Source organism: Pristiophorus japonicus, chromosome 20 (genome assembly GCF_044704955.1).
Source record: "Pristiophorus japonicus isolate sPriJap1 chromosome 20, sPriJap1.hap1, whole genome shotgun sequence".
Taxonomy (NCBI): Eukaryota; Metazoa; Chordata; class Chondrichthyes; family Pristiophoridae; genus Pristiophorus; species Pristiophorus japonicus.
The window spans coordinates 11,755,882-11,778,156 of record NC_091996.1 but is presented as its reverse complement, the minus strand read 5'-3'; the positions used below and the strand labels follow the sequence as shown (position 1 = coordinate 11,778,156).

The window sequence follows — 22,275 nt, the reverse complement described above, 5'->3', positions numbered from 1 at the left end:
TCAGCAATTTAAGAATTCAGTATCAAGTTAAGAATATTTTCTCAAAATAAAAAACATTTGTGAACCTACATGCCTCCTCTCCCCTTGCAACTAACTGCATTAAAACTAGAAATTAATGCATTTAAAATAAGAATTTCTTTGCTCAGAGGGGTTATGAATCTTTGGAATTCTCTACCCCAGAGAGCTGTGGAGGCTGGGTCATTGAATATATTTAAAGTGGAGATAAGACAGATTTTTGAACTATAGGGGAGTGAAGGGCTATGGGGAGTGGGCAGGAAAGTGGAGTTGAGGCCAAGATCAGATCAGCCATGATCTTATTGAATGGTGGAGTAGGTTCGAGGGGCCAAGTGGCCTTCTCCTATTTCTTATGTTATGTTCTTAATCCTAAAGCAATCAAAATGTCACAAGACAAATATGCATTAAACCCCCTACCCTGTGAATGTAAATTGCAAACTAAACATGCCCAATTTTCAAAAGCACATGCGCAAAATTGCTCTGTTACACTGCAGTTCTGTGTGTGTCATATTTTAGCCAGTGTTGCCCTCCAGCTATAGATTTAGGCATTTTTATTTAGTGTGGTGTTAATTTACCATTATTCTAGCGAGCATAACCTGACCACTGAAAGTACATTCTTTAAGATTGAAGGATGGGAAGTGAAAGCATGCTAAAGAGGGATGAGAAGGCAGCACTGCAGATCTTTTTTATTTTAATTTTTACACTTCTCACTAATCTACGCATTACATTTTGGCAGTGACCACTGGCAGGCTGTTCAACCACAGGGACACCACAGCAGAGACCAATCCGATGCTCTCTTAATGTGCACACACATGCACTTCCAGAAGGAGTTGCTGAACAGCAATCGGGAGTGGAAACTCATGCTGACTTGAGTCTCCCGAGCATATGGGCACTGAGGCCAATTACAGCACGCCTACCCCCAAGGAGGACAGCAGCTAACTCGGCTCTTGTCTGGTCAATATGGTTCGGCTACTTGCCTAAACTTGCTGAGCCATTAGGGATGCCTTTTTAGCATCTGCCCCTAGCCTGGAATATTTCACCCGTTCAGAAGAGCCAAGATGAATAAGGCTAACTCAAGGGCAGAATGTAAGAAAGAGCAATAACTAGGTGACAAATTTAAAAAATAGATTAAAACTTAGGTTAACCGACAGCTTTTAACTGTAATTAGTTGACATTTCCGGTTGCTGTGGTCTTTTGTTTATATTTTATACAAAATCTAGTATCATTGAATCATGGAAGTACCATTTACCGATAAGTTCAATCAAGACAAACATCAACTAATAAAGAAAACAAGTTACATTAAAGTATTTCTGCATTTACCTTGGTTTCTTTTCTTGCCAAGCCAACACTGAGCCTCTTGGCTGCCCGTCAACTCGAGTTAGGGAATTCGAACGATGTCGAGTATCTAAACATTAAAAATAAAAAGAATGTCAATAGTGCAAATAAAACTCATTACTGCGCAATTTCTTTTAAAGTTATTCAAATGACTACGCTCTGAATATGGGGCATTTTTTGGTTTATTCTGTCTATTGAATTTATTTCACCAACTTAACTTATAGCAAAAATATCCAACAGACTCTACATTTGAAACACGTTAAATATTGCACCCAAACCTGCCCGCACATGTATGCACACACATCCAGATGTCACACAACCAGCATATATAGCCACAGACAAAGGGAGGCTGGGTCAGAGACAGAGCTACAACACTGCAGCACCGATTCTCCAAGTGTTGCTCGCTTCAAACTTCAGCAGGAAGTAATGGCATTAGTTTTATAAAAGGAACGGAGCTTTTAAAATGCCAGCTGGTGTGTCATTAGGGTACAATGGTGTTATGATTATGGCACTGGATTAGCAACCCAGAGGTGGTGAGGATGCGAGCAAAGGGAATGGTGAGAAACTAGGGGTTCAAGGCAACAGTGCAAAGGTGACAAGGGGTGGCATTGAAGAAGAAACCTTTCTTTGGCTGCCTTACAGTAGAATTGGTGCTTGCCCGGGAACAGATTCCCTGCCTGACATATCAACACTGCTGGTGAATAACCAGGAAATGAGAATTGAGGAAAGTACTTAAGTCTTCAACCAAAATACACATAAAAGTGGATTGGATTAAATACAGAAATGACTATGGAACCAACGAAATTAAATAAATTACATCAAAGTATCTGATCCCATTGTATGTGGTAACTAAAAGGGAAATCATTATTATAGTTTTTGGTTAAAGAATGGTTAAATGATTTAAACTTGGCAAACAACACAAGAGAATTGTTTTTATGTTATCTGCAGGTTATCTTTATTGGTCTCAGCTAAGATTTATTGTGCACTATTTTGGAAACAATTTATTAAGAAGCTCAGATATATGATCTGCTGATGACAAAGACTTTTTTGATGAGTACGTAGGCCATACATTTGGTGGGGAGGGAGTCCCAGATTTGATCTCAAGTCTCTGGGATCTCAGCCAGGATGGAGGTAGAGGTGTTTGAATTGGGCTCACTGCTCCTGGATTTTGGGAGGGAGGAAGGCAACAAAAGTAGGCAGAGTCCACACTGCTGACTGCTATTCAGCAACACTTGCTGATAATGCATATGGGAGGACAGTGTGGGCTCAGCTCTGACGCCAGTGTGGTTGAATAGCCTGATGAAACTCATTTTTGAGGCTCTCACAAAATTAACCACCACTTGGACGATGTACCAGAAAGCGACCGGTGTCTCTGAAACCACACCCAAGTCAGACAGACATCCACTTGACAGTCTGGGTTCTTTTATCAAAAGCTAACATAAAATATCAATTTAAATCTGGTCAGCATCAAAATTATACCTGAAGGTGCTTCTTCACCTACAAATAAATTCCTCACATTTGAAAGCTGGTCATGCTGTACCTTATAAAAGGTCTTAAAAATAACTTTTGTAAAGCAAATGAGTACCCTAAAGTGAAACTATTAACTTTTGCACTGGGAAAAACACTGTCCTTCATCTTGTGCCCGAGTCTTCTGCGATTACAAAAATGTAAATATGAAAGATTTTTTGAAATGATCAAAATCACTGACATTATACATGAAAATAGTGTAGTAACCCAGTTAGAATTTTTTTTTTTTAAGAACCTTGGAATGCATGTTTTACAGCAGTGGGAAAAGCACATGAGTAATTTACAGTGGGCAATTAAATCAATTACAAAATTAGCTGGTTGATACTGCACTGAATAATCAGCTTGGCCACCATGCTTTTCCAATTGAACTAGCAATGCATTCCCTGTCTTCAGCAACCCCCAAGGAAACTAGCATTTCTAAAATTCATCTACTTGTGCTCTCTAGTACATTCTCCAGCTTGTATACTCTGCAACCATCTTACCTGGGCCGTCTTCACTAGACAGAGGGGATTTATACTGCCTCTGTCTCAAAGGCAATAGCGGGTGGGATGGGCTGAAGGCAGGGCTTCCTTTACTATAAAAAATAAAAAGATCGGTCAGAAGAATTCTTTTGTTGCTTTTTTAGCGCAAAATATAAATAGTCGGGTTTGATGAAAGATGGGAAAATGATTTAGATCTTTAATTCTTCCATGCATTCTAATTATAACTATTTAAATGCTACATATCATAACACTGTAGACACAAGTCCAGATATGATTAACAGCACAGAAAAGTAGATCGGACAGAATTACCCACGTGTATGATTTTAGGTAACATTGGACCCAAAGTTGCTGCAGGACATGCCAAGATGGAGAGGACAGACAGAGACAGACTTACACAAACTCTTCAGGATGCAGGCAGTACCTGGTTCCAATCTCTGGGCTACTCTGTGGAACGGGTGATGGCACATCACCTGGACCATTTGCTGGACTGACCATAAAGCTCCGCTTTGTTGCATTGGAAATCGGAAGAGGTGGGCGAGAGCTCTTCTGTTGCAGGAGTGTTTTAGCTGGATTGAGAATGCAGATACAATTATTAGTATACTTGGGAACCTTTCTCCTTTGTGATTAAGCTGAAGTCCAAAAGTCTGTGATCAATTTAAAAAGACTCCCATTATGAAATTATGTAGTCTGCTTGGACATTTAAGCTCTGGTTTGGCCAGGGATTAAGCACACAAAATGGCATGTGATCTCAAGAAAATGCCACTCAGTCTAAACTGTCATAATGTAATGAATTATGGTTAATTTACATTCTTTAAAACAAGAGGAGGAACTGGGTCAATCACTTGGAAAAGCTTACCATCTTTGATTTCTTGAACTTCCCTTGGCTGCACAAAGTCAGGTTTCACAACTTCAAACCACCAGAATAACTCAGCAATGAACACCATAACATTCGGCTAAAAATAAGAAAGCTGTGTTACACACACGTGTTTTATTATATTCTGCAAGGATGCAGTAGAATTACTGACTATGGGAAAAGATAAGTTTACATCACCAAGGCTATAAAAGCAAGGAAGAGGCAGCGTACGGGTCACAAGTGGCTCACTCCTGACCCCTCACCTGGATGGAAGCAGCTACAACACAAGCTGCATGACATTCAGGCCAGAGCAATCCGCTTGACTGGCAGCCTTCCACTGGACTGAGTATCCACTCCCTCCACCAAAGATGCACAGTAGCAGCAGTGTGCATTGCAACAACCCGCCAAGCCTGCTTCAACAGCACATTGGAGCACCGTGACCTCTACCAATGAGAAGGGCAAGAGCGGCAACATTGCGGGAACACTATCGTTTCCAAGTTTCCCTTCAAGTCACACACGATCCTGACTTAGACATGTACTGCCGTCATTCTTTATTGTTCCTGGGGCAAAAATACCATAGACCAGGGTGGGAGAACGATCACCACAAGAACTACAGTAATTCAAAGAGAAATCCCACCACGAGCCTCTAAGGGTAACTAAGAATATACAATAAAAATACAGCTTTGCCAGTGTCGTCCACAGAGAATACATTAAAAAAATATATCAATTTTCACAAGAACATAAGAAATCGGAGCAGGAGTAGGCCATACAGCCCCTCGAGTCTGCCCCGCCATTCAATAAGATCTTGACTGATCTTCGACCTCAACTCTACTTTCCCGCTGATCCCCATATCCCTCGACTCCCTTAAGAGTCCGAAATATACTCAATGTCTGAGCATCCACAGCGCTCAGGGGTACAGGATTCCAAAGATTCACCACCCTCTGAGTGAAGACATTTCTCATCTCGGACCTAAATGGCCGACCCCTTAGCCTGAGATAACCCCTTTATGCCCCCTATTTCTAGACCTTCCTGGGGAGGGGCGGAAGTGCGTGCTCCTGAAAGCACCACCTCAGCATGTATAGATACAATCATGCTAATTTCATTAAATATCTTATCAAATGGGGATTCTTAACTAGATCTTACCTTCAACACTAAAGGACCATACAGCATATCTTCTAGCGTGAGATAGAAACTTCTGTTCAGATAATGGTGTGAAAAATCTATCAGGAGCTGAATATTGTACAAGCTGTCTGCAATTGAAGTCACTTCCTTCAAACAAATGTCTACGAAGAAAAACAGATGACAAAAAGAAACCCATTTAAATCAGTCAACTTAATGTTAAAATCATCCTGTCTTTAAAAAACAAGAACAAATCTATACACAATATTCATTTTAGATTGCACTGTTGACAATAGTCATCAATACTGTATCAACTTAAAATCTTTTCAGAAAATTTTTATTCAAGGACGATAGGCCCTTGCTGAAAATAAATGATGCTGCTCTTCTAAGATATTTATTTTCAAACTAGATGTACTGCATCCTATGAAGTGCATGACACTTTCAAATTCCTGTCTGCCTGGGTAGTTCTGTATTCAATTTTTTTTCAATAATTGTTCACTTACGAGTGTGTTATTTCTAGTGCATACTAATAAAAATGTTTTCTACAAAGACAGCACCTTTTTCCACAATGCTTTCTTTTGGAAACTGAGACTAGTGGGTCTTGGAGAGCAAGTCAGTATTTGTAGAGTCTCACACATTAAAAAGTTGGGATCAATGACGTGATTTGCTTGCTTAGAAAGCTTTAGTGACCTGTAACAATTCTTCATTTTTAACCCCACTTCTTGCAATTGAGATTTTTCCACACTTATTAAATCTTGATTTTTCCATACAAAGGTATTGGATGGAAATATCCACAGGTACTCAGGGTTTAAGAGAGCTCTGTATATATTATGCTCTATGATTTGTTCAGGGGACCGTTATCATCTCTTTAGTAAGGCAACAGTTGGGTTTACATTCTTTTTTTAGGCCTAACTTCCCCAAAAAATCCATCTCCCTTTATAACTCGATCTTTGATAGATTTTCATAAATAACTGCTTGCTAGATTTTGCTGCATCATTTTATAATTCAAAATAAATATTTGCCCCTGTATCCCAGACATTTATTGCCAATTTGGAAACAGTAAGCAAAAATAAATGATTCATAAATGCTGCTTATCTTCAACATGCAGATCACCATACAAAAGCAAAATACCGTGAATGCTGGAACCTGAAATAAAAACAGAAAATGCTGGGTCAGGCAGCATTTGTGGAGAGAGAAACAGAGTTAACATGTCAGGACAATGACCCTTTGTCAGAACTAGCAATAGTTTGAAATGTAACAGATTCTTAAAGAAGTGCTGGGGCCCTGAAAAGGGGAGGTGGCGTGGGGGTGGAAAGAACAAAAGGGAAGGTCTGCGATAGGGTGGAAAGCAGGAGAGATTTGAGAGGCAATGGGGATGGATGAGCCGAATTGAGATGGTACTAGCACAAGTTAGGAAACAAAAGATGAGTATAGATAGGGTGTGAATGGCAGAATAATTACCAGCTGCCATGGAAAACAGAAATATATATATATATTTTTTTTTTTAAAAAGGGGGTGGGAGGTGTTTTTGCAACAACAAAAAAAAAAGCGAGGAAAGGGAACAAAATGTGGGCCGAGGTTATGGTCTGAAATTGTTGAACTTGATGTTGAGTCCAGAAGGCTGTAAAGTGCCTAAATGAAAGGTGAGCTGCTGTTCCTCACGCTTGCATTGAGCTTCATTGGAACAATGTAGGAAGCAGAGGACGGAGAAGTCAGAGTGGGAGTGGAACGAGGAATTAAAGTGACAGGCGACCGGAAGCTTGGGATCACCCTTGCAGACTGAACAGACCGGTTTCACAAAGCGGTCACCCAATCTGCATTTGGTCTCCCCAATGTAGAACAGACCACATCATGAACAGCAAGTACAGTATACTAAATTAAAAGTACAACAAGTAAATCGCTGTTTCACCTGGAAGGAGTGTTTGGGGCTCTGGACAGTGGGAAGGGAGGAGGTAAAAGGGCAGGTGTTGCATCTCCTGTGCTTGCACGGGAAGGTGCAGTGGGAAGGAGAGGGGGTGCTGGGGGCAACTGAGGAATGGACTAGGGTGTCGCGGAGGGAGCGGTCCCTTCGGAATGCTGGGAGGGGAAGATGTGATTGGTGGTGGGTTCGCACTGGAAGTGGCGGAAAAGGTGGAGGATGATCCGTTGAACGTGAAGGCTGGTGGGGTGAAAGGTGAGGACAAGGGGAACCCTGTTGTGGTTCTGAGAGGGAGGGGAAAGGGTGAGAGCAGAGGTGCTGGAAATAGAACAGACTTGGTCGGGGGCCATGTTAATCACAGCGGAAGGAAATCCTCGGTTAAGGAAAAAGGAAGACATGTCAGAGGTACTAGTGTGGAAGGTGGTGTTGTCTGAGCAGATGCGACGGAGGCGGAGAAACTGGGAGAATGGAATGGAGTCCTTAAAGGATGCGGGGTGGGAGGAAGTGTAGTCCAGGTAGCTATGGGAGTCAGTGGGCTTATATAATGCATATCACCATCTCGGCTTTAGAAAATTACTGTTGGCCATTAATTGGAACTTTCTGTTCTAACGAAATGTCGTCGACCTGAAACGTGAACTCTGTTTCTCTCTCCACAGATGCTGCCTGACCTGCTGAGTATTTCCAGCATTTTGTGTTTTTATTTCAGATTTGCAGCATCCGCAGTATTTTGCTTTTGAATTTGCAATAATCTTAATTACAAACTAATTAGGTTCTAAGTACAAAACATGTAAAATGTCTCTCGTGCCAACAAGGGATTAGTTTAGTCAAACTATGGGGACAGAAGGGGTTTCATTTTTATCTGCTTGTGTATTCCATCTGAACATTTGCTTAAGATTTCTTTCACCAATTTTAGCCTCTTTGCCACATCACCATGTGCTCAGTTCTGCAACCTCTCAATACCGTTACTTAGCTTGGCTAAAAGCAGTAAAAAAAAATTAAGTGTAAAATGAAACATACTGTGTAAACAGAACCAGCACTGGAACTGGTGGTTTATACAAAATAAATCATGATTCATAACTAGTGTGAGTTCTAACACCAACACTACTCTTAATTTGCATACACCTCCAGTCCTCAACATGCATCCCATTATACAGAAGGATAAATACTGGATACAAAATGCTTCAGAATACTGAGATGGTTTCAGCGTGTGGTTTAAGCTTTTTATATGTAAATGAGTACTGAAGATGCAATTAGTTAAGTATATTTAGATAGAATGTGACCTGCAAAATTGAATGGTACAACTGCACTGTGGAACAACAGAAAAAGATGTTATCCAATAAACTGCATAATTTTAAACACAAATACCTTCCAATTTCATGAGCTCCGGGCAATAGTAGTGAATAACTGCCAGAAGTGAACAGCCATCACAGACATCCCTCATTAAATCCTCCATTAAAGGAAAAAATGGCAACTGCTTGTTCAAGGGGTGATCTCGTCGATAACGGACCTAACACAAAAATGAAGATAAGTTTTTTTTAAAAAAGCATTGCAGTTGTCCCTATGTATTAATATACTGTATTCTATCCCCTTCCCAATAAACTTCTTTATTGCAAAGACCAGCTGATGGTATAGCTTCAGGATTTCCTTTCTGGAAAAGTGTTTTCCCAATAGTTTGTTTAATTAACACGAAACTAAGGATATGCAAGAGGTTATGTTGGTGAACACATTCAGAAGGTTTTGCAATAAAGGAAATCATGTATAAGTGTTTCTAAACAGGTGTCTCTAAAAAAATGGAGTCTACAGACTAGCTTTCTTACAAGCCAACTTGGGTCTGGTTTTGTGTAATGGCCATTCCAGAAAACCTAACAGTTAAGTGGCACAGAGGATTCCCATTATAGGCAAAATGGAATGAGGAAAGCAGAAAGTTAACATCTTTGACTCCAATACAATGAATGTTTCCATCGGGAAATATTCAAGCAGTGCTTTATCCAGGAATGAGATGCACAAGTTGTTTAAAAGGAAATTTCAATAAAACAAAAGCATATTACTATATAACCCTCAAAAGAAAAAAAAACTGTTTTAGGTACAAACTACTAGCAAGTATTGTTCAATACCAATGATGCTAGCAGATGGTGTTTCGTCAGCAAGTGCGTGATTGAGCTTGGTCAAATGAGACTCTCTTCTTCATCCCATTTCCCACAAAATACAATCAAGCCAGTTTATTCACATCAACATTGCCAATATATATTTTGGAATTAGAAGGGTCCGCCCATAATTGAGAGTTTTTTTTATACCCTGTAATCACAATAAGTGTAAAATTTGTTCGTGGCAATCTGATCAGCTATTTTAATAAATTGATTGCATTATTCCATAAGCAGTCCTCTCCATAAAATAAAAATAAGTATAGCTGAAGGAGGGGCTGACAGAACAAGCCCTTTTGTGCAAGTTAAATTCCTTATTTGTTATTTGCTGACCCGATTTAATCAAATTTCAAAACTACATATTAAAAAGGAAAGTGTTGAGTGTTTAAAAACAAATTGAAAAACTCAGTCCTTCAACTACATAAAGAAGAATGCAGGCCGAATGTCTGGGAGTGCCTAGTATACCAATGTACAGCTTAGATGTTAGCACAGTTGGTATGCCTCAGAATCAAAAAGACATTGGGTCAAGCCTCACTCCAGGATTTGAGCACATAATCTAAGCTGACACTTCAGTGTAGTACTGGAGGCATCATCTTTCAGATGAGTCATTAAACGGATGCCCACCTGCCAGTTCAGGTGTACATAAAAAGTTCTCTAACAGTGAAGGGCAAGGAGTTCACCCAGCATCCTGGTCAATATTCTTCCCTCAACCAGTAACCCCCAAAAACACTCATTTACTGTTTGTAGGATTTAGCTGAGCACAAAGTGGCTACTGCATTTGCCCAACTCACCGTGACTGTACTTCAAAAGTAATTCATTGGATGTAAAGTACTTATCCAGAATCAGGGCAAGCTATTTTGCTATAAGCTACCTTTTATAGTTATGTCCTATCGTGTTGATTGCACTGACCACTTAGAAATGGCAGTGATACAGCCTTTTATTGATGCAACAAGAGAAGTGCATAAGAGCACAAAAATGGTGTGCTGACAGCAGCAGCATATTAGTTCTCTCTCCTTTACAATTCCAATGATAAGATCCCAAAGATTCAGAGTACAAAGGAGAATGGATAATCCAACTATCAGCCAAATTAAAACGGTCACATTTACTCAAAAAAAAACTGAATAGTACAGCACATCAATTCTTCTTCAAACCAAAATAACAAAATAAGTGAGGGGAGAAACAGATAAAAGATTTTTAATAGTGGAAACCACTACACCAAATTCCTCAAACAAGTTTTGTTATCATTTGCTCTTTAAAACAGAAGAAAATGATGTGATCAATTTTCACATTTTTCTAGAAATTTTATTTAAGCAGCAAATGCCAATATTAGCAGCCTGGAAAGTTGCTGACAAGTGAGGAGTTTATGTAGCTGTGAGATACTACTAACCTAGCCTGCTTCACTGAAGACGTTATTTGAAACGTACATATTAACTCATCTCTCCTGGCTTGATGGAGCTAGAGACTCAACAGTGCCAATCTGCTTTGCACCCATATTTCAAAGAAAAATTCTCAAAGAGATAATGAACCTAAAAGGCTATTAAAGTTAAGACGTTTGCAGCTATTTTTAAAGGCACTTGATTTCATGACCAAACTTGAGCTTTAGCCCAGTTACAAATAATTATATTTGAGTCTGTAATTAACCAGTAACAGGAATCATATGCAATTTAACAGTGGGAACTGCTGTTGGTGCGACTGTTGGCTTGTTAGAATGCTACAGCGTACATTAGCAAACGGTAAGAATCAATTCTAGGCAACTGGATTTGTCAAACTCAATGCATTGAATCAACAGATCATCTGTTTATTTTTAAATTACACCTATGGACAATTATAGTAAAAGTTATACCACTGCTTCTGAAAAGAACAGTTAAAAAAGTGCTCATGCAACCAAATCCTTATAAATGCATGACCAGCTGCCCAAGACTTTCTACAAATACATAAATTAACTGATCTGCTATGCGTATCTATTTTAATGTTTATTTTGCAACCTCATTTAAGTAAGGTTATAAATACTTGCACCAATGTGGTTTGCTGCTCTTGGATAACAGACAATGATGTGACAATGGGGTATCAATGAAACATACAATTATTATTTTAAACTCACTGTGAATCAGAGCTTCAATAACTAATAATAGGGCAATGGGACTGGTTTAACGAAGTTTGAATAAAAATTTCCACTGGGCGCAAAAGAGATATCACCTCAAAAAAGTCAGGATTATTCCAGATCCACAATAATTTTTCAGAAATAGATTTTGCATTAATTTTCACGAATATAAAAATCTTGGATGCGCTGGCTGGTTACACATTTACTATAGCTACTGCAGAAACTGCAAAATTCAGGATTTTCAAGCCAGAGGTTTCTATGCACATTATATTTCATGGATATGAAGAAGCATACTGTACCACCCGAGCATATTCTTCTGGTTCCAACATGCAGTGAGCTATGGCATGCATCAGATCACACTAACATGAACGGAAGACAGGAAAGGCAGAAAAAGATGGAAAGACGGTGAAAGATACAAAGACATGCAGAAAGCTTGTGTAAAATGGAACGTCAAAAATCTTCATGCTTATCCAAACTTAAAGCATGTATGAGATAAATGGGGGGGGGGGGGGGGGTGCAGTTTTGAAATGGACAGAAATTGGTTTGGGGGGTGGGGGTGGAGAAATGAAAGAAAGAGACTTTTGTACTGATCCTAAGATTTGGAGACTAACTGATCACTGTTAGTAAGTTCACTGGATATATTTTCCATGTTTAGTATTTTATACAAACATGGATCAGATCAACTGCCTTTATTTCAAAAACAACATTGTATGGTAAGCTATGCAGAAGCCAGTGAACAAAGGCCACAGCAGACTGCTGGCATAGTCTTATTTTATATTTTTACACTAGCGGCACTCGTTTTTATTACATCTGAAGGGACGTTGTACTTTGGAGTAATTATGAGGGTTTTTGACAGTTCCTAGCGTCCTGCTGAATGATTCCATGTCCACAACAAAAATGAAAAGGACAATGCTGAGTAAGAGGACTTAAGCACATGCACATCCTACAATGAAACGACCAGATACCTAGCAATAGGATTCAGTCCTGTAGTCTGAATACACATATGGCAAAGTATCTACTAAATATTCCAGCAGATTCACAATGCCCTCATTTGTTAATTCAATGTTCTCCACTCAGTTCGAAACTGTATATTATACTAATTTTACATACTACATCCAAAGCATAAAATATGCTTTCCCTTAGTGCTTAAAAAACAAGAACATTGCATTTTTCAAGCAATCATTTCTGAAAGCCCAATGGTGTTCTCTGGTGTCCTGATATTTTCAGCAATAAACAACAAATCACTTTCCAATCAATGAAACCAGTCAGAACAATGTAACATGAAGCCCATGCTGTGTAAGTGACAAATATTAATAGTTACAGATAAAAAAAACATTGGCTTGGATTCTGCGGTAGAAATAGTGGCAAGGCCAGCAGTGCTCACCGTTATTAAAGTGTAAATCGGACAGCAACTTCCGGCAACCGCACTTGTGCAGTTAAAGCCGGAAGCTGCTGTCAGAGATGCCCTTCTCCTCCAATAGCTGCACGGTAACGGTATCTCGTCGTCTGACTCACCATTCAAATACATTGAACGACGTGAAGTTGCTTGTACTTAACCAATATATACAAACTAAACACGCCAGAAAAAGTTAGGGCTTGTCCATTACCCTTTAACTCCCAAACAACCTCTCTGGCACTGAAAATTAACTTTTACAAATGTGGAGTCTCATTCCTTCAGATTTTAATTAATGTTGGAGATTTTTTTTTAAACTAAATAACTTTAAAAAAAATAAAAAAAAAAACTTTTTTCTGTCTCTTATCCAATCTCCTTTCCCTCTCTTTATTTTCAGTATTCTAACCGACACTTCCTAGTTCAGACTCTGCGCTGCTCAATAATGATTTTTCAATCTGATTGGTTAAGGAGATACACGGTTACTTGGCCTGCTCACAAAAGTCCCAGATGCTCCATAGAGGGCACTGGGCTGTTTGTTCACCACTGGCCGCGAAATCCGGCCATTGTGTTTGTAGTATAAAACAATTGTTTCTAATGGGTTATCACCTCCAACTGCACTGCACTTTGAAAATAAAACTTACTTTCTGAACTCTTAAAATGGGATGACATTATATATAGTTTAAATTCAGAGGTTTTTTTTATTCAGCTATGGATCCTTTTTGTAATGGCAGGTACTCTATTTGACTGCCTAACAATTCAATGGTGAGTCCAGGTTAAAAAAAACAAATCAGATGTTTGAAAAAAATTCAATGGCTTTTCCAGAAATAAATGTAATTAGATAGATGGCTGTCAAATAGATATCAGAAAATGTTTTGTTCTTTATTGCTGTTATGTTAGAATTAGACGGAATGGAATACGACAGAAGTAGAAGTAGAATGTTAGTGGCTCACTTACAGGCACCAGTTTCCAATACCACTTTGAAGGAGACTGCCCAAAAAGCAGGGAGAGAGAAATCAAGTACCAAAAGGGCAAGGAGCAAAGCTTGTTAGAGCATTACACAGACCAGAGATAAACAAATATAAAACACTCCATTCTAGACAGTCTGATTGGGCCACAATATTAAATTCTGTTTTTATAGAATTATGTTTCTTTTATATTAAAAAAGTGAATTGGTTGACAATGATCATATTCAACAGACTTTGCTTAATTGTGCTATTGTACTGCTAAGTTTTAGGAGAACATTTTTGGTTGAGGGGGTGGAGGGTGGGGTGGGGAGGAAGAGAGAAAGAAAAGACAGTGTTCTGAAGATCCAACATAAATCCAGTCTGACCTCATGTACCACATAATGGGCATGTAATGCCTTTAATTGTTTTAAATCCAAACTTAATGTAAAAGCTTACAGTGACCAAATTAGAGCGTCATTCTTAATTAAAATCATAAGCAATGTGGAAAATGGCAAGAACATTTGAGACAAATGCTGAACTAAAACCCATCCACACCAAGTATAAAAGACTGCTATATCAAATTTTGAGCAACACTGTTTTGCCTGAACTGTCATTTCCCTTTTGGTTGGTGTTATCACTTAATTATGCAAATTCATTAATTCCTTATGCAATTCTTGATTTAAACAATATTCAAAAACTTGAGCTCATGCAGGTGCAACAAATGGAAGATCTTCCATCAGTGATATCATGATTATATTCATCCTTGCTGTACCTTTCTGTGTTACATGCACATAATACTATGCTTAGAAATATACCAAAGTGGCAAAGGAAGCCACACAAAGTGGAAGGGCGCAGGCTCATTTTCTCCATCCTCTTATGCTGTTGTGGAGCAGTACTGAACAGAGGCTAGGTGCCACTCCATATAAGAGAGGTGGTAAAATCAGAGGAAGAGCTGCACCTAGTCACGAAGAAACCTCTCGCCAGCAAAGTTCACAGCAGCATTTGGCATTTTAAGTTATTTCCCATCCCCTTTCAATTTTGCAAGTTTGGTCAATTCTTTAATATTCACACTATTCCCAACTGTGGTGCTACTTCGAACATATATCCACCCAAAAGTGGGGAAGGAGTCAATACATTTTGAGAATGTTATTTTCCTTCTGATTTAGGAGCAACACTGTTTTCACATGGTTGCAAAACACCAGAAAAAGTGTCTTAAAAAGAAATTTAAAAATCATTAGAAAGTTACAAATTACTGGAAAAAGTAAATATAAATGGGAAAGCAAAGTGTCCAACAAAAACAAACAGTCACGAAGCACTAAATGCTGTTCAGTTTGCAGATCTCACCCAGAGAGGGTGGCGATGCTACAAACCAACCTCCCCGTCCCCGAGCAGCTGGGGGAGGTGGAGCAAGTGGTCATTCCGGACAACCATTTCAGTTTGGTACAGGTAAACTATATGGCGTAGTGAAAATCAGGTAGTCCCAGGTAGTCCACAAAAAACAATAGAAAACAGGCTATGACATATCAAGACTGACGAAGGATACACAGCTGAATTGTCATAGTCTGCCTTCTCCTTTTACCGATGCTGACTGACCGGCTTTGTATTTCCAGCACTTTTCTTCCTCAGATTTCCAGCGTTTAAAAAATTTTTACCAGGTAGACTCCAAAGCCATGCCAGCTTGGAATACAATATGCTGATCGTAAATTTGTTCCCCAAATTAAGATGCAATTCCACTTAGAATGGAACTTAAATGCGGCAACAGCCATTTTATTTTCATCATATGATCAAATATGGGTTAGAGCACCCGCAGGGCAGCCAGCTTCCCTACATGCATTCTAATGTGGACACATGGGCAAGTAGCCTGTCCCATACTGTGACCATACAAATCTTTCATTAAGCCTGCAAAAGGTACAGAGAATGAATGATTACTCAAAATAAAAGCCTGCTAACCAGATTGTAAATATATCATCCTAAGTCCTTTGAGGAGGGTCTTCAACACATGAATTTGAGTTTATCCCTGCAGGTAATTTAATTCAAGTGACAAGACAAGGGCACCTGTGTGGAATTCAGCGCCAACAAAAGTAGCATCACAATAGTAACTCTTATTAGAATACCAAAGGGCGTGATATCACTGATAAAATAAGTTACCTCAAAAGAGGGGTGGAAAGGAAGATTAAACATGAATACAAGAAGAATTTTTTTTCACCTCCTGTTGGGTTTGCAAGACACATTTGCTAGGCTTAAAGCACCACACTGTTAGACAATGGGTCTTAAAATAAAACAAAATTGGAAGGAGCCAAACATAATATTTAAAAGTTAATAGTTATGGTGCCCAGGATCAATTCAGCTACTTGTGGCATATAAATTCCTCAGCTGCAGGGTTTACAGAAGTTAGAGACAACCACATGGTCGCATTGTGGAGTTTTTCAGAAACGTTAATGTCAAATACAATAACTGGTGCAGAATACGTGTTACTGTTGAACAGGCCATTTTTGATCGAGAACAGAATCCATTTAGTAACTCCTGTAAAAAATGAACTGCTCTTGGCATAAGATGCAAAATCATGCTATTTATAGAATATGCAGTAACCTTGAAAATGGAGTAATTTTATCACTACTGAAAAACTCAATGTTCTGCATCTAGAAAACACACTCTATAATTAAATTAAACTTATGAAAGTGAAGAAATAAACCTGGCAAGATATCTCAGATTTTTTTAAATCAGATAAGATCTTGGGCAGAAATCAGTTCTAAAACTCCTTAAGGGGAGGTTAACATTATTTCAAGTTTAAAATACTCAAGGATAAGATTAAGGCCACTGTAATATCTTAAGTATGTGTATGGAAAAAAAAGTGTAACATACTACACTGACTTTCTTATTGCATTTCTGAGGCTAGGCACAGAAACAGAACTATGTTCCCAGTAGCCCTGCTGCTCACCATTTAAGCAAAAGGGCTGCTGTGAGTCGAGACCTGGTGAAGATCCAGCATTAGATCTCAGTAATTCACTTAAAATAACAAACCTGATCAGAAGGAAAGCCTCATCGTAGCTAAATTTAAAAAAAATTAACACATTGTTACATGCAAGGCTCTATTGTTTCCCCATTGGGTCAGTTTGGGACCTGATACTGGTACATTCTTTTGAATAGCAGTCACAGAAAGCATCGTCAATAACAGATTTTTGTGTAAAAAAAGGTTTCCATTCTGGTACAAGAACAAACTCCAATTTGCATCGGGCACCAAGAAGAGTTCGGATGAGAATTTAGGAAATTGATCAGGAACCGAACCTTCTGTTTAAGTTCTTTATTAAAAATCTTGTATATGGCATGCACTTCCTGTCCACAAATCTGACTTCCTGTGTCATGATTTTGAGTCGTGCTTTTTGTTACAATAGAGCACTGCCCATGTAAGCATTCATAATAACAGTTCCATATATAAAGTTACCGGTCATGTTGTTGTTTTGGGCCTACTGGCACTAAGTGGCATCATAACGGCCCCTACTCCAGTCGCCCAGCTGCCGAGGCTGTACTAGCCACACCTCGGAAACAGATGCCGTTGCTTATGCACTTTGGAAGTCATCTGCAAGTTTCTCCATTTGTGTTTCAAATAATTTTAACATTTCTGTACATCACTGCTCTTTTCCATTAAAAAAAACGTTGTACTATACATGGCTCGTTCACACAAATATTTTGCCTCTTCGTATTAGATTCCTTTATTCCGCTGCTTCCAGCCCAATCAATCCTTTCAGTTTATTCTGCCTGCTTGCACCAATGCCTTTTGTCCCTAGATCCCTCTCGAAAACTTGGTAATCTATTTTTTGCACTGATATAAATGTTGTTACTGCTTTTTATTGCTGCCTCTAACCTGCCCTCCGCCTGCAGCCCCCCTCCCCACCCCCAAAGCCCTTGGGCTCATCGCTTGGTTCTATTTTAGCCTGCCTGATATTATTGCTGGACCCCAGCACCAGCCTGCCCTTTTAATCTTAGACTTACTTTGCCTGCCCCAGCATCTCCGGTCTTTTCTAATTTGATTTTACCGGCTCCTTTTCTTCACCCCAAGGCTTTATAGAACCGTTACAGTATAGTAGGAGGCCATTCGGCCCGTCGAGCCCGTACCGACAGGCCAAGTGGCCTCCGACTGTGCTGTAAATATTTTTGCTTCGCAAACTCCGGTTGCACAAGCTATCTTTCATCAACTTGTAGATTCCGGCTCCAGTCACAGCCCACTCGTGTATTACTAAAAAATAAAAGATTAAGCAATATGGGAGGATTAAAACTGTATAAAATATTCCCCGATGTCTTAAAAAAAATCCAGCTATTTGCAGATATACATTTTCATACAATACTTTTGCTCCCATGATGAATCATCATTTTAGGTCTTAACTTTCCTCTTAAACTGCTCCAAATGACAATGTTATGGGTACACCTAGCCTCAAACAGGTTGATTCTGGTTTGCAGCATTGCTTTCAATTAGCAGACAATCTCGAGCCACCTTAACCAGAAACAAAAAAAGCACTTGAATATTATACAGTTCAGCCACAACACAGCAGCTCATCACTGCATAGAACATTAGTGCTCCATACATGTACACAATCCACACTGTAAACCAAAGAAACCATGATCAAATCATTTATAAATCTCATTAAACTCTGAGCCAGTGCAAATATGTTTAAACCTACTCCTACCAGTCTCTTCCTTTTACAATACATTAGAATTTTTCGTTATATATATAATGTGCACGTTTCTCCATTTCTAATGCTCTTTATTAAAGTTTCATTTCTCCTATGGTATCTTTGTAACCTTACTCTCCTCCTCCTCACAGGCTTCCAAGCTCACGACTCCATCACACAATGGGGTCAAGTTTCGGCCGAATTGCTCCTTTTTTTTGGAGCAACTAGTTTAGAATGGAGCATCTTAGAAATTGCAAATCTCGGGGGGCGGGGGGGAAAGAGAGCGGGCGGGGGGGGAAGAGAGCTGGGGGGGAAGGAGAGCTGGGGGGGGGAAGGAGAGCGGGGGGGGGGGGGGGGGAAGGAGAGCGGGGGGGGGAGGGGAAGGAGAGCGGGGGGGGGGGAGGGGAAGGAGAGCGGGGGGGGGGGGAGGGGAAGGAGAGCGGGGGGGGGGGGGAGGGGAAGGAGAGCGGGGGGGGGGGGAGGGGAAGGAGAGCGGGGGGGGGGGGGGAGGAGAGCGGGGGGGGGGGGGAGGAGAGCGGGGGGGGGGGGGAGGAGAGCGGGGGGGGGGGAGGAGAGCGGGGGGGGGGAGGAGAGCGGGGGGGGGAGGAGAGCGGGGGGGGGAGGAGAGCGGGGGGGGGGGAAGGAGAGTGGGGGGGGGAAGGAGAGTGGGGGGGGGGAAGGAGAGTGGGGGGGGGGGGAAGGAGAGTGGGGGGGGGAAGAAGGAAGGGGGGGGGAAAGGAGAGCGGGGGGGGGGAGGAGAGCGGGGGGGGGGGAGGAGAGGGGGGGGGGGGGGAGGAGAGGGGGGGGGGGGGGGAGGGGGAGGGGGGGGGGGGAGAGGGGGGGGGGGAGGAGAGCGGGGGGGGGGAAGGAGAGCGGGGGGGGGGGGAGGAGAGGGGGGGGGGGAGGAGAGCGGGGGGGGGGAGGAGAGCGGGGGGGGGGAGGAGAGCGGGGGGGGGGGAAGGAGAGCGGGGGGGGGGAAGGAGAGTGGGGGGGGGAAGGAGAGTGGGGGGGGGGAAGGAGAGTGGGGGGGGGAAGGAGAGTGGGGGGGGAAGGAGAGTGGGGGGGGGGAAGGAGAGTGGGGGGGGGGGGAAGGAGAGTGGGGGGGGGGGGGGAAGGAGAGTGGGGGGGGGGGAAGGAGAGGGGGGGGGGAAGGAGAGTGGGGGGGGGGGAAGGAGAGTGGGGGGGGGGGAAGGGAGAGTGGGGGGGGGGGAAGGAGAGTGGGGGGGGGGGAAGGAGAGTGGGGGGGGGGGAAGGAGAGTGGGGGGGGGGGAAGGAGAGTGGGGGGGGGGGAAGGAGAGTGGGGGGGGGGAAGGAGAGTGGGGGGGGGGAAGGAGAGTGGGGGGGGGGGAAGGAGAGTGGGGGGGGGGAAGGAGAGTGGGGGGGGGGAAGGAGAGTGGGGGGGGGGAAGGAGAGTGGGGGGGGGAAGGAGAGTGGGGGGGGGAAGGAGAGGGGGGGGGGGGAGAAGGAGAGTGGGGGGGGGAAGGAGAGGGGGGGGGGGGAGGAGAGTGAGGGGGGGGGGGAAGAGGGAGGGAGAGGGAGGGGGGGGAAGAGGGGTCCGAGGGAGGGGGGCCGAGGGAAGGGGGCCGAGGGAGGGGGGGAGGGGGGAAGAGGCTGAACGGGCCCGGCCGACGAGAAGAAGCCGGGCCGAAGACTTCGGGCGGGGCCCGCCCCCAGCAAGATGCCGGACGGGCGGGACCCGCCGAACACGTGGAGAGGGAGCGGACTGGACCTGAAAGGGGCGGGCGGGGGGTGGGGAAGAGAGAGAGAGCGGCAGGCAGCGGAGCGGGAGCTGACCGGGGAGGGGGAGGGGGCGGAGCCAGAGCTTGAGGAGGGAGGTGCAGTCTGATCTTCGCCGCCCCAGTAAGCCCATTCGGCCAGGGCTCATGGCGGCGTGCTTCGGGCCCCTCCCACAGTTTCAGGCGCCTGGAGCTACAGCACATGCGCGCACAATGTAGCGCGCATGTGCAGAGGTCCCGGCACGGTTTTCAGCACCGGGACCTGGCTCCGCCCCCCACAGCTTGTGCTGTGCTGCGCCGAGGGCCTGGATCAACCGGAGGGAGTGGAGAATACCGAGGTAAGTTTTCGCCGGAAATCAGGCGTGGCTCGCAGGGCTGCGCCATTCTAGGCGCGGCCCGAAACCCGACCCCAATGAGTCACATTCCTCCGTTACCCAACCTATCTGTACTTTCTCTGCTCCCAAGTGCCAAGCTCAGTCTGCTTTGCCCATCACAACCTCTCAATCTCACCACCTGACCCCATGAAATTAGCACTCCATGCTCCAATGCCACCCAATCTTCCCAAACCACAGAAACATAGCTGCCTGTTAAACTCTGCTTCAACTTCAAACTTTCTCCGCTGCCATTTTCCCCATTTCATCGCCACTTACTTTCCTTTGTTCAAAATTTACTTTCATAAGCCTCTGAACATTTGGAAGAATAAAATGCAATGATTACAGAACTGTAAAAATGTGAAGACATTGACAGTTTCAGATGATGGAGATGTCCTCAGTAAAAAGCCTAGAATTGATGGGCATGCAAAACAAAAGGGCTTCATATTAAGTGACACTCACTGCAAAGTGGACAAGGGAAGTGGGATGACTAGATTGAAAGCAGCCTTCCTTCAAATCCAATATTGCTATTCAATTATTGAACTGGTAGGCTTAGAGGAACAATGTAATTTTTTGATGTCTGGTGTTATGGTGTGCAATCCATCTTTAATGGAGGACCACAAAGTATTTTTCATAAGTTTCAAGAGATCACCAGTTGTATTGTGCCATTTTAGATTGATCTCTTCATTGTATATCTGCTTGCTGGGCGTTTCGAGTGGAAGTATAGTCAGGTGATGATGCCACTGAAGATCAGTCTGAACTTTGAACAACTTTATGGTATGCTTTCTGTACGCTTTCACCAAGATGTTGGAAGCCTATCGTTAATTTGTCTCATTCTTGACCGAAAATAGAGAAATAACTCCTTAAAAACAACCATTGTAGTATGTAGGGATATTTTTACTTGGAAAGAGAAGGGGGGGGATGAGTGGCCCAATAATTACCTGACTTCATGTGCCCTGCCTTTTGATACGAGACTATAGTGTTTAAACCACAACACCAAAGTTGTGCAAATTAGTTTTAAAAGGAAAGTTACATCACTGGCCTCAAATAAGACGATTAAGATTCTGTTCAGAATTAATATCGGAAGAGTTGGACCAAACCAGAGTTACTGTTTGTATTATGACTCAGTTTCAACGAAGGAGTATACAATCCTTCACTGCTGAGTAAATATGAACTCTATTGATTATGTACAGGGGGCACAAAAAATGAAATACACCAAATGGTCAATTTGTAATAAGACATCACTGGGCGCCTAAGATCCAGAGCTCTAAATCCCCACAGGTGATCAAGGTGTCATTGTACATTTAAATATCTGAACTAACATGCACTTTTGAATCATGAATGAACCTTTTTAGACAAGTGGTGGATAGCAGAATTTAATAGGACCTGTATCAAACAATCCCCGTCCCCATTGAAATATTGGCACAGGCAGCACATGGATTGATCAGTGCAATGTCAAGTTAAAAGTAAAAGAACTGTAGAGCTCCAATATATAGGAGGAAATTAATGGCAACGGAGCTTTTTTTTTGGTAGTTATTATTAAATCTGCCAACTGTGCAGGCTCAGGGATAAACCCAAGTGGCTATGTGTTGAAGACTTCATCTACAAATATTTCAACTGATAAACTATACACTTTTTAAACCACATCCAAGCATCTTGCTTTTATTAAACAT

At 42.2% G+C, this 22,275-nt stretch overlaps 1 protein-coding gene across 3 annotated transcripts in view; it reads right to left on the bottom strand.

Annotated features, from left to right (window-relative positions):
• camsap1b (calmodulin regulated spectrin-associated protein 1b) overlaps positions 1-22,275 on the bottom strand; it is a 137,527-nt gene that overhangs the window by 30,963 nt on the left and 84,289 nt on the right. For 2 of the 3 annotated variants that reach the window (XM_070863751.1, XM_070863753.1), the window contains 6 exons: positions 8,615-8,756; positions 5,356-5,495; positions 4,216-4,312; positions 3,754-3,925; positions 3,360-3,451; positions 1,336-1,420 (listed from right to left, as the gene is read on the bottom strand). In XM_070863751.1, the coding sequence (XP_070719852.1) occupies positions 1,336-1,420; positions 3,360-3,451; positions 3,754-3,925; positions 4,216-4,312; positions 5,356-5,495; positions 8,615-8,756 (728 nt within the window). The remainder of the gene's footprint in view (positions 1-1,335; positions 1,421-3,359; positions 3,452-3,753; positions 3,926-4,215; positions 4,313-5,355; positions 5,496-8,614; positions 8,757-22,275) is intronic. The other variant, XM_070863752.1, reaches the window with a different exon arrangement.